We start from the raw sequence: 12198 nt of genomic DNA, 5'->3' as shown, positions 1-12198 counted from the left end.
TCGTTGTTGATGGACTGCATAGTTCCTTTCCGAAAAAGCACTGCCTCCTTATTTACAGGAGAGTTCAAGTGAGATGCCCCCTCGTGATTGTGAAGCATTGAAATGTTCTCTGTGTTATTTTCTTTCTTGAGGCAGTTTACACTGCTCCTCCTCTGCTTGGGCACCTCTCCGCACATGAACACCGTTGCCTGTCTCTGCAGCACCTGGACGGTCAGGCAATATGTGATCACCATGATGATGAGAGGGATGAAGAATGCCATGAAGGATCCAATGAGCACGAAGTTCTCATCGTTAAGGACACAGGTCCCATTTACAAACACCCTGGAGTCATCCTGCAAACCAATGACCGGAATGGGTATAGATATCCCTAGAAGAACAAGACCAAAAAAGAGACAGTTACCTGGACGAATGGGGCTCTGAAGAGGCAGTAGAGATGATGCAGGTCCCACGTGCATTCAGCCCACTGCTTAAAGCTGTTCAAAAGAGAAGTTAATAATCCCAGATGGAAGGGAAAGCCTCGTGTAACAACACTCCTGAGAGCACAGCTCCAGGGCATGAACACCCTTCGCTGGGAGCAACTCCAGCTTTGCTGTGCTCCCCAGCTGACATGGTGAATGCAGTGTAACTCCTTTATCAAATTCTTTTTCTAGCATTAATTGTGATTTGTGGGTGTAGAAAAGGCAGTTATTACACTGCTCTGTTCCAGCTGACCACTCCATGCCTGACAGTTTGCAGGGTTTTGAAATCACTGACATAGGGTAAATAGCAAACTTTAAAAAATTATCAAAATGCAAGAGAATTACAGCTATAAAGATTTAGAAGCAAGTTTCTTAAAGACGTTAAAATAATCCTGATAGAAGAATGGCCGCTTTTGCCATGGCATCATGGACACATGGAATAAAAGCTCTTTGCTTTCTGGGTTATTATTGACTATCTCAGTGCAGGCAGACAGTGGTCTCTGCAAGCTCTGCCCACCCAGGCATTCCATCCACAAGCAGCGTGAAACTGAGAAGTACCTCAGAGACAGTCACTTGGATTCTTAGAGAAGGCAGTTACACAGTCAAATGAAAAGGCTGCAGCACACATCTGCCTGATGCCTCTCCCCCAATTTTAAATACAGGGATAAAAACTGGAACAGACAACATGAGAGTAGAAAAGGTGTAACTGAAATGGCAATCAGATTGACGTGACAGTCTGAAATCAGAACCCCAGCTACAAACCTTTTGGCTGAAAGGAAGGCAACTTTAAATGATTCAATTATAATAATAACTAGAGCACAGCTTCCAGCTACTCCTAGGCACTAAGCAGACTAATGAGCCTCAGGAGTCACTGCACTTGCCAAGGCAGTTTCTCTTGTATCCTGGTGGCACAGCACTTTTTACAATTGTGGACTTAATGGCAGACAAGTGAGATTAAGAACATTTTGGATCCCCTTTTCTCATCAGCATCACCCAGCACAGCTTGTTTGCCCAGAATTTCAGGACATCAGGCCTTTCTGAAGCAGAAGCAGGAGTCCTGCATGGAGGGTCTCTGCAGACCGCTATGTGTCCATGCTCTTTGGCACATGGGCATAGATGACAGCATGTCAATCCCAGAGCATGACTGTCCAGGACTGCACATAGTAGCCCACACCTATGGCTAGCTGCTGGCTTGTCCCTCACAGAGTGAAGGAATTAAAGCATTTAAAATACCTCTAATTCAGATGCATTTACTTAATGTCCTCTAACAGTGTTTTCCTCTAAGGAAGATATATCTGTATACCTGCTCTGTTCTACCTTGTGAAAGTCATCAGCAATTTACTGTGGGGACAGAAAGAAGAGGGACTACAGGACTCATGCCAGAGTACTGGATCTGAATTGAATATTTTTCATGTGTACTGAGAGTCAGACTTTGTCCTTTGGAGCTCAGTCCCACACCAGGACAAACCAAAAACCTTCCAAAAAAATCTGTCTAGACACAGACAAAAACAACAAAAGCAACAACGTATTTTGGAATATCACAATTTATGTGTACGTGAAAACATGGAAAAGACGTGGTGGGCCAGAGCTAATCAGACCATCATGTGTTCATCTAGCCCTGTCTCTTGTCTTTGTCAGGTACAAGAAGTTTAGGGCCATGGCACAAAATGGGGCAGCTGTCACCATTATGGCTTAGAAAATTCCATAGCAACAAGTTGCATCCACACCTTGTTTTTTTAAAAAAAACTTTGAGACACCTGTCTTCTGTGAATTCTTGATCTCATTTATAATTCCACAATACTCAGCAGCATTCAGTTCCACAACCTATTTGTTTGTCATGTGAACAAAGTATTTCTTGCTCATTTTAAATTTGCTGCCTGATAATTTCCTGTGATTCCCCTCACTTCTTGTACTGTAAGAAACAGTGAATAATCACTCTCTGGTCACCTTTTCCACCTTCTCAGTGATTTTATAGACCTCTGTCATCCATCCTGTCTGGTGTCTCTTTTGGAACTGAAGAATGCTATTCTATTTACTCTCTCCTCATGCCAAACTCATTTTATACCTTTGATTATCTTTCTCTATTTCTTTTCAAATTGCTCTCTGTCCTTTTAAAGAAAGGGAAAAAACTGCACATCCCAGCAGTTAGAGAGCAGCAGAATGTCCTTCCTTCTCCCCTTCCTCTGGCTGCCAGCTGTCCCTGTGCACCCACTCTCCAGACATGTCTGTGGGGCTGGTCATGCCCTTCCTCATCTCCTTCACCCAAGAAATAACCAGTGCTGAGGCCACTGCTGTGTCTGGATTGCTTTGTTTGAGTTGTTGTGAACAGCACAGGTCCTCGAACTAATGGTGTGGGACCCTGAATTTCTAAACAGAAAGAGTAACATGCTGAAGAGATTAACCAGGGCATTTTTCCCTCTCCAGCTAAGTGTCTTCCAGGATTCTGGAGAATACATCTGCAATTTGTCAAGACCATAAGATTACCATTTGCAAGTAATCTAGTGAAGGAATTTCTTCTGAAAAGTAATGATTATAAATGCCTTCTGGGATTACAGCATGTGTTTCTTTAGCTCAAGTGATAGTTCCAGGATCAGTCTTGTTTCCCTCTACGTGCTAATGTTTATTAGCTTACCCTTGGCAAGGCAGTTGCCTCCTTTCTGATATGTTAACCCCTTTTACCTTGCCTCTGCCAAATCCCTGTGACTGCAATAACCTTCATCTCATCAAGCTATCAACTCTTTATTGTTAAAGACATCTTTCTAATGCCTTGGCTCCATCAAACCACAGACATTTGGGAAGTGGTGGGAGGTGAGAGCAGTCTTTACACAAAGAAGAAATCTGAATCAGATCAATGACATTACACTGGGATTATATGTGCATGGACAATTTTATGCTTTAGATCCTTCTATAACACATACCCTTTGAAATAAAACTCCGAAATGAATAAAGGTTCATTCATGAAGTAGTTACCATTGAATTTAGTGCTATTCCTTTACCCAGGGGAAATGAGAGGAGGTTTAAGGATATCTTATTGATCACACACATAAAGTACATTTGGGAAGAGTAACCTAGTTCTGGGATATGATGAATATACAAATCAAGAGCACCAATGGCAGCCAAACCTCTGCATGAGCATGAGATACCTCAGCACTGATGACAGGGAATGAGGAGGTAGCTGCTGCAATGGAATCCTCACCTCTCTCATAACAAAGTAGGATTTCAAACTGAGAAAGCACAGAAGAAAGCGCCAGGTCTTTCTTTGCTCTTCCCTCCAGTCCAGGAAAATCCCATTGTTAACAGAAGTAAGAAGAAAGGTGACTTCAGAGGAGCTGCCAATACACATTCACTCAGCTGCCAGCTACCCTACAGCACTGCTGAATGGGCAGCATTACCCTCATCTCAAATACTTTCTTCTGCCTCACACTTCTCCTTTGTAACTCCTCCTTTAATGTGACATTTGTCACTGATCTTTGCTCCCCCCCAATCCAGACCTAAAGGGAATTAAGTCTGTTACACAACTTGGGCAACAGGGACTAACTCTACATTACCCCAATAGTGAGAAGTGTGGAAGGTCTCAGACACTCCAAAGGGGCTTCCTTCAGGTGGGTTTACTGCAAAATTGCTACTGCCACAGTCCCAAATGCACAAATACCTGCTTGCAGACACAGCTCACACCCCAGCCCTGATTCCAGTAGGGTGACCCTAATCCGTACATGCTGTGCTTACCATTAAGCATTCCCATGGCACCTGAACATAGGTAAACATGAACGCCTGCCTTTAAGTTAAGCTCTTTGGACAAGCATGGAGAAGGCATTCAACTCCTCTTGACTCAACCAACCCACAGTACTCACACTGCGGTTGTAACTGTTTATAATTTAAGGACTAAGGTCTGTTGGTCAGAGAAAGCCAAACTCACTACACCAGCGCAAGGACAGTGAGTGCCAAATCAGGCAAGAGGCTCCGAAGCTAACTGCTGTCCAGCCTTAGTGCTGTTCAGCTCTCCAAGGCACAGCACAGAGCGTTTCTTGAGCTTTTGCCTTGCACCCAAGCTGACACACTCTTCATCAACAAACGTCAGGCTGATTTAGTGAGTTGAGTCCTCCAGCCTTGGAGGTGTTTTCCAGTTGTGTCAAATAACCCTAAGGTGGCAGCGAACTCCCAGAGAGAGGTTGCGTTGTTCCAAAAACTTGCAAGGTAAAAGCTTTGCAAGCTTATTGCATATCGCACTTTGCTCTTCAGAGCAAATTTGGTCCTCTTGATGTTTGAGCAGTGCCTGGGGCAACTGGTTTTGCCCCAGTAAGAAGAGAAAACCAGCCACCACCAGCCAGCAAGCCATGAACCAGGTCCTTGCAAGACTCAACAGTGAGAGCTCTGTGTACCCTTCTGCCAGGCAGCAGCTTGAGTGGGAAATCCCTTTTCACCACAGCAGTTCATGAGGGAGAAGACAAATGTGATGTTTGCTCTTATCCCCTCCTTTAGCTTCTGTCTGACAGAGCAGTGGGAAGCAAGACAGAGAGAGATCCTACGGATTACAAATCCAATTACAGTTGTTGTCCTAAATGCTTTGTGTCAATTTTAAAGATGCTCTCAAGCCAGCAGAACAGTTCACTAAATGGGGCTGAGATGATGCTGTGGACACAGAGTAACAGATGCTCTTCACAGATTCTCAATTAATAAAACAAAACCCAAATGACTACAAATATGGCTTTGTAAAACATTTACTAGCTTGTTCCAGAAAAAAAGCTGTCTAAAAAGTCCAAATTGATATTCACAGAATTTAGACTTAAATGAAAAACAATAATGTTTTTATGTTTAATATCTTATTTTCTTCTGCGAAAGCCCATGAGACTGAGAGAGCTTACTGGAAAGATGGAGTCTTTAATAGTTATTTCTACTAAGAAAGGAAGTAATTTCCATTCTTTCTCACAACATTTTTGTACAAGAAGATATTTCCCCCAGGGACAATAACCTCACTAAAGAAAACAAAGGTCTGTGTATGGGTTTCCTCTGTCTTTCCATGTGTGGGATTCTCAGGGCTGAACACAAGAGGAGTCACATTTTGAGGCAGGTATGTGGGTGTGGTGGTTTGGAACCCAGCTAGCAATGAACACCACGCAGCCGCTTGCTCACCCTCCCTGCTCCTGGGGCTGTGGGAGAGAATTAAAGGGGTAAAGGGAAAAGAGACTCATGGGTTGAGATAAGAGCAATTTAATAATTAAACTACAATAACACTGAAAACAATAATGACGATAATAACAGTAATATATACAAATATACAAATGAGTGATACACAGTAATACTGCTCACCACCCGATGACCAAGGCTCAGCCCGTTCCTGGCTAATGATCCCAGAGCAGAGAGAGTCCTGCAACCACAGTCCCAGAAAAGAGATAAGAGCCCGAGTGTCTGAGAGACCAAGAGAGTGAGATGACCCCGAGAGAGAGGGAGACATCCCCAGAGAGGAGAGAAACCCAGAGAGAGAGACAACTTCCAGACAGAGCCTCATCTATATACAGGGCATGACAGGCATGATATGGATATGGATACTATTGGCCAATTTGTTCTAAAACCATGACCTGAGGGAGGCTATGTGAGTTACTCCAGTCCCCCTTTACCTCCATGCACAATCTGCTCTTAGCCTGTAAGGAGACTACAATTCCTTGTAATATCAGTGGTGCCACTCCAAGCACGTTCCTCAAACTGAGTATCATTGCCCACTGGGATTATACCCAGTGAGGTAGGGGAAGGCTTAACTGATACCTGGATGCTCTTTAAGGACATCACTAGGACAGCTTGCATGCATGGGGCTTCTCAGCCTGTGTGAGAGAGGAACATTCAGGGCAGAAGCAAAAAGCTGTTAGACATAAGATCACTTAATCCGAGGTGACCATTTACTGATCTTTGCAGCACGTGTCTTTCATACCTCTATAAATAGATCTTCCCAATAAAACAATGAAGTAGTATGAAAGTTAAATGGGGACGTAAAATTCCTTTTTAAAGTTAGATAATTTATTGTCTATACAAATCCTGTATATCTACCTGAAATCAAAATTATAATATCATAAATTGAATTTACAGTGTTACTAAGGATGTAAAACTGAGCTGGGAAATTGGTAGCTTGTGTAATTTTGGCTAGTAAATGACCAAACCTTGAACTTTCTGGGTAGAAGAGAAAAACCCCTTTTTGTGCAGCTGGGCCATGAGGAGCTTCAGAATTAAGATGTTTCACTTAATTTCATATCAGAAGCAATGTGTGTGCACCCTTATTCTTTCATTCACATTTCCAAAGTGATATTTCTGTTGTATTAATACTACCCAGTTAACACTTTGTCATGTATGATATGGTGTGCATTTAGAATTGACTAGCTCCTCATCACTCCTGCTGAGAGCTGCATGGGGACCTCCTTTCCTGGTCAGGGTGCCCCAAGGCCACCTTCCTCAGAGCAGGATACAGAAAGTCCAGTGAGATGGTTAAGTCCACATGTCATTAGTGAAAACCTTTGCACTTGCAACTGTGCAAAGTCTGAAGTCTTGAAACAACATCAAGATTCTACCAGCAAGCTCACATCTATAATTTATTTTAATTTTCAATTGTGTGGATATTTCTGTTGCCTAGATTTCTATTTCAGCACAGTGTTATCTATCACAGACCTAATTTTTACAAGCCCAGCACTTCACAGCACCCATTTTTCCTCTAACTGAACACAAAAGGTCTTGCTTGTGTTACGTTTGCTAAAACACAGGACAACTGCCTGTGATGTACTTTAATCTGGAACAAAGAGGACTTTGGAAAAGACCCATTCATAAAGCAGTTGTAAAGAGATGGGAGGACTCTGTTATGTTCCCCTGCTTAAAAATCTAATCATAGGTTTAGGCTTGTGCAACCTGCCAAATTCATAGCTCAATGAGCAAAGAACCTCTATTATATATTTTGCTGTCAGCATTAACATTTCAGGAAAATGGAATGCAAAAGCTACTAAATTAAGATAAATTATATGTTTTTTACTTCTTATTTTAAATTCTGATTCAGGAATTGAATTAATTTAAAAGTTTCTCCAGTCCAGCTGAAGTAGGATTTAGGAAATGCAAACTGGCCAGCCTGCACTTAATAGCTGCTTTGAATTTGATGCTTAGTCACATACAGAAATGCACAAATTCTTTTGTGGTACTTAATACTGAAGGGAGGATGAATTTACTTAACCTATTTCATCCTCTTGAAAATTGCATGGGATTTCATCAGGCCTTTCTAAGAGCCAGAAGACAGCAACAATACACTTTGGGTGAGTTGTTCTTCATTCCATGCTCAGTTTACTCCTGTGTCTATCACATTTCTAAATTAATTTCTGAAGTAAAAACAGTTATGCTGAAATACACTAGATACAAACCAAGAGTACTTTTCTTACACTATTTAATGAAACCTTCTGGAAAACGCCCAAGTAAAGGGGTAAACCCTATCACATGCAATAGGGAAGGTGGAAATCCAGCAGCATTTCAGTGCCCTGAACAGACTCTCCGGGGAGTAGCAATTTGGCCTGTATCTTCAAAAAAAAGGGACTCCCCTTGGCCAGCTCTGTCTACATCAAAGAGAATGAACAAAACACAGACAAAGCCCAGACGTGCTGTACACCCTCACAGCTGTGATCCCAGCAAAAGAGGGCATGCAGCTACAGCTGTAATGCATCTCCCTTCCCAGCCAGGGGAGGGAAGTGCTGCTTGGGGCAGTCCCCCAAAGCATTGTGCACAGCAGACATCCCACTGAGCGACTGCTCACAGCTTCTTCCTAAAGACTTTTGGGTGCTGGGGAATAAATGTAGCACCCATTGCCTTACTGAGGGCTGATGAGCTACATGCCTGCAAAATAAAAGTGCCATTCTCTCTCCTTGCCAAGCTATTTCTTTTAGTGTTCATTGTTTCACATCCTATTATAAATGCAGACTTGTTAATCATCAACCAAGAAAGCTGGCAGGGGTGAGGTGTTTGCACTCTACAGCAGCACAAAGTCACCTTGCCTATCCTGGCTCAGGTACTTTTGTCCTTGGGGGACAGTAGAGCCCATAATGTTCCTATTTTCCATTCCCCTCCCAGTAACTCCAGGAAGAGGTAGACCTATGGCTAGCTTTACATCTATTTGGTCAGGCCCCAGATTTGCTTAGTAGTCTGCTTACTCAGCGAACCATTCACAAAGTACTTGCTGCCTTCCTTTATTCCTTGGACCCATAGTTCAGACCACAACTTAGCCCTCAAAGCGCTTGTGCCAGCAGCACATTCAGCACTAGCCAAAATTTCTAGGATGTGTCTGCAACACGTAAGGCAACACAGGCAAAAATCTGCAAGTTAGCACCAGAAATGGAATCAGAACAGTCTTACTGCCCAGGTTTTGCAATGTGCTACTTAATGCTGCTGACAGATTTATACGTCTCTGCTGGAGGGCGATATTGGCTGCTCCCTCTGCGCTACAGGACACAGATTCTGCGCCGACTCTGAACTATCCATGCAAATCAAGCCCAAGCATTCTGCACGTGGAGTTGTTCACATGTGACTGCTTATGCAGTGAATTCAGCAGCTTTGTTTCCTATGTCAAACAGGCAGCAAAGCGTGCTTAATATAATATTTTTTTAAAAAAGTTAAATTAATTTATTAAACCAAATCCAATTTTACTGTGGATTGTATTTCCTAGAGGAACCGTAGCAGGCCTGTGGTACATGAAAATTTGCTTCTAACAGATATTCTTGTTACATTCATGAGGAGAGAAGGTATATTTCCCCTTATTTTTTTTTCTCTTTTTTCCATAGCCTTTTTCTGTGGCAAGCTTCTTCAAAAGTGCAGCATCCAGACACCCAGTATCATATTCCACTTCTAAAGAGGGCAAAACCCAAGAGAAGTTCAAGCACCTGAAACATGTTTTTCCTTGCAGTACAGCACTAAAATGACAATGGCTTTATAAAAGCAAAGTTAAATGTTAAATCTTTGTAAGACTGCATTTTCTTTAAGCAAAAAAGGTAATACAGCAGAGAGAAGTGATCATACAATTCTTCTTGACCCTGCCCCAAATGTCTCTTTTATAAAGCCCAATGAAAGAATTCCTCCCAAAATGTTTCTTTTTCACATAATTCCTTATATTACAGAGCCATCTTGCCATCATTTTTCCTTTTCTTCCTTATTTTATTGCTGCTTTACTTATAGCTTTTTATGAAAGTGATACAAAAGTGCCTCCTTTTATGTCTACTCCTCATTTACTATGACTTCAAACTTGCTAGCTCCATCCCAGCAGCAATCCAGCTGTGGCAATGTATAATACAGGCTATAAACCCTGCGCAAGAGCAGTGAACACTTCACTGTTTGCCTGCCTTCAGTTCTGTGCTGCTTCACTTAAACTGCTACCAGAATTTGAGAGAGTTTAACTCCAGCAGCTGCAGTTTAGATATGCCATTTGTACCGGCTAGCTTTTCCTTCCAGAGGCTCTGCTAATGCTATTTTCTGCTTTGTTTACACAGTAGTTTTATAGTACCATTTGTCTGTGTTGCCGTTGTTATCGGCATATTGATATGTACACAGTAGCAATGCTTCAGCTTTGGAAGTTGTGGTATCCTGAAAAATGACTTCTTATTTTGGTCACTGACCAACCGCGATGAAAGACTTCTGTTTCCCAGTAATCATTTATTATGTTCAGGCATGCAGGCCAGGTAAATTAATTTGAGTATCCTCTTAAAAATCCTAAATGAAAATTGGAGTAACACTATTATTCATTAAGACACAGTTAAGATCGTGAGCCGCATTGCTTACCTATGGATATGGTCCAAACTGCAGCAATTTTCATAATAGCCTTGGTGCGGGAATTGAAGCGGCTGTGCTCAATGGGATTGCGTATTGCTACATACCGATCAAGAGAGATGGCACAGAGATGCATAATAGATGCAGTTGAAAAGAGCACATCTAGGGAAATCCACATAGGGCACAACTGTTTAGGCAAAGGCCAAGCATAATCTGAAACATAGAGAGAAAAGAAATGAAAGGAAAAAAGAAAAGGAAATAATTTGGGAAGCTAGGCCATCATTTCTGAGAAACTGTTGGGATAGTTTAACTCCATGATACCAGTAAGGGCCACGTGCATGAGGAATGGACAAAGAAACCTCTCATGTGTCCTCCCTCTGGGAAGTTCCTGGCTCCAGACATTCCATAATCCTGTAGCCAGCTCCCACACATCTGTTTTCCATGACCAGTAGCTAAAGGCAAAGGAACATTAATTTGGCAGTGCCTCCAAGTGCCCATTCTAACTCTGTTCCTCTCTCTTAACCTTTCCTCCATATCTTTACAAAATCAAATCTACATTCATCTGTAATTGCCTCATCACATTCTTTTCATGGATTGCATAGTGCTATGTGGCATTAATCTCCCTCAGATCCTTTCTCCTGGTATGTACTTCTCAGTTTCTGTCTGCTGAGGAGAAAGGCAACAGTTTTTCTGCACAGTCTAACAACTAGCTAAATGACACTACTTCACCTTAAATATTCACCCCAGGCAGTGTGCCTTATTAAAAGAGGAATACTTGCCTCCTTACGGAGCACCTGGGATTGAGTGGCTGAAATTTGAAAACTGTTTTGAAAGTAGTCAGAGCTGAGTGTTATTCTTTACAGAAACAAGTATGCCAGCAAACTGAACAGACTGGATAGCTCCATCTGACAGCAGCTGGCATTCAGCTAATTTGGGTGCCTGCATCTCTTATCAGTTTACTCAGTGTTGAAGTACAGCTTGAGAATAAAAGTGATCCAGAAAGATCCTCAAGGGGCACTGGTATTTAAATTAAAGCATAAAGAAAATTGTTTTGTGAATGATACTCCCATGTTAACACCCAGAATAGATTGCATGAGATCAATAACATGTCCTGACAAGCTCTGGGCTTCTAATGCACTTATCAAAATGAATCAACAGTATCTATAGCAGCTGAAAACATGAGACATATCATAATAGTTGAATAACGAGATACTTGTGTCTTCATTCAGAATATGGATATCTAAAGCAATCTTGAAGTTTACCCCAAGGATCACAAACATCATTCTGCAGAATCAATGTTATATTGAGAACAATGCAGCTCCATACTACCAATCTCATATGGAAAGGGAGAAGTGTTAGTCTCAGAAAGCGTATTTGGAAACAAATTACCCAGTCAGGAGTAACGCAGGATACCTAACATGCAGAAACCTGAGGTGAACTGAACCAGAACAAATGATTACGAATTGTCCCAGCAAAGACCAGGAACCTTTTACAAAGAGCACGGCAAAATGAGATGGACATATTAGCTCATTTTACCAGTGGGAAACTTACAGAAAAAGTGCTAAAGTAACTCATGAAACCCACACAACAAGACCTCAGCTCTGGGGAGATAATTTCAGCAAGTTTGCACCACCCCTACTAGATGCACTGTAAGTGGACTGGAATCCAAAGCAGCAAGAATTTAAGAGGTTCTTATCAAAGGGAACTAAGTAAAGCACTTTGTGGTTGGAGCATCTCTACTGTAAAAGGCACCTCTGTTGTACAAATAAATTGAACTTGGTGAAATTATGAATCAGCCCCTTTATGAAGCGACAATCAAATTCTGCACCTCCTGCTCTGTCGTGGATGAAGCCCGGCTGGCAATCAGCACCACACAGCTGCTCACTCACTCCTTACCCCTCCAGTGGGATGGAGAGGAGAATCAGGAGAGCAAAAGGTGTGACCTCATGGGCTGAGACAAGGACAGGGA

General features: G+C 42.2%; 1 protein-coding gene across 1 annotated transcript in view; it reads right to left on the bottom strand.

Moving 5' to 3' along the window:
* The window catches only part of LOC104465557 (5-hydroxytryptamine receptor 2A-like), a gene marked incomplete at its 5' end in the record, with an annotated part of 10925 nt that extends 483 nt beyond the window's left edge, over positions 1-10442 (bottom strand). Inside the window, 2 exon segments of the mRNA XM_010078651.1 lie at positions 3-367; positions 10242-10442. Coding sequence (XP_010076953.1) covers positions 3-367; positions 10242-10442 — 566 coding nt within the window.
* Positions 10443-12198: the final 1756 nt, after the last annotated feature.

Source organism: Pterocles gutturalis, unplaced genomic scaffold (genome assembly GCF_000699245.1).
Source record: "Pterocles gutturalis isolate BGI_N339 unplaced genomic scaffold, ASM69924v1 scaffold11443, whole genome shotgun sequence".
Classification (NCBI taxonomy): domain Eukaryota; kingdom Metazoa; phylum Chordata; class Aves; order Pterocliformes; family Pteroclidae; genus Pterocles; species Pterocles gutturalis.
Note: the sequence above shows the minus strand (reverse complement) of the source record. Positions and strands in the feature narration are given on the sequence as shown.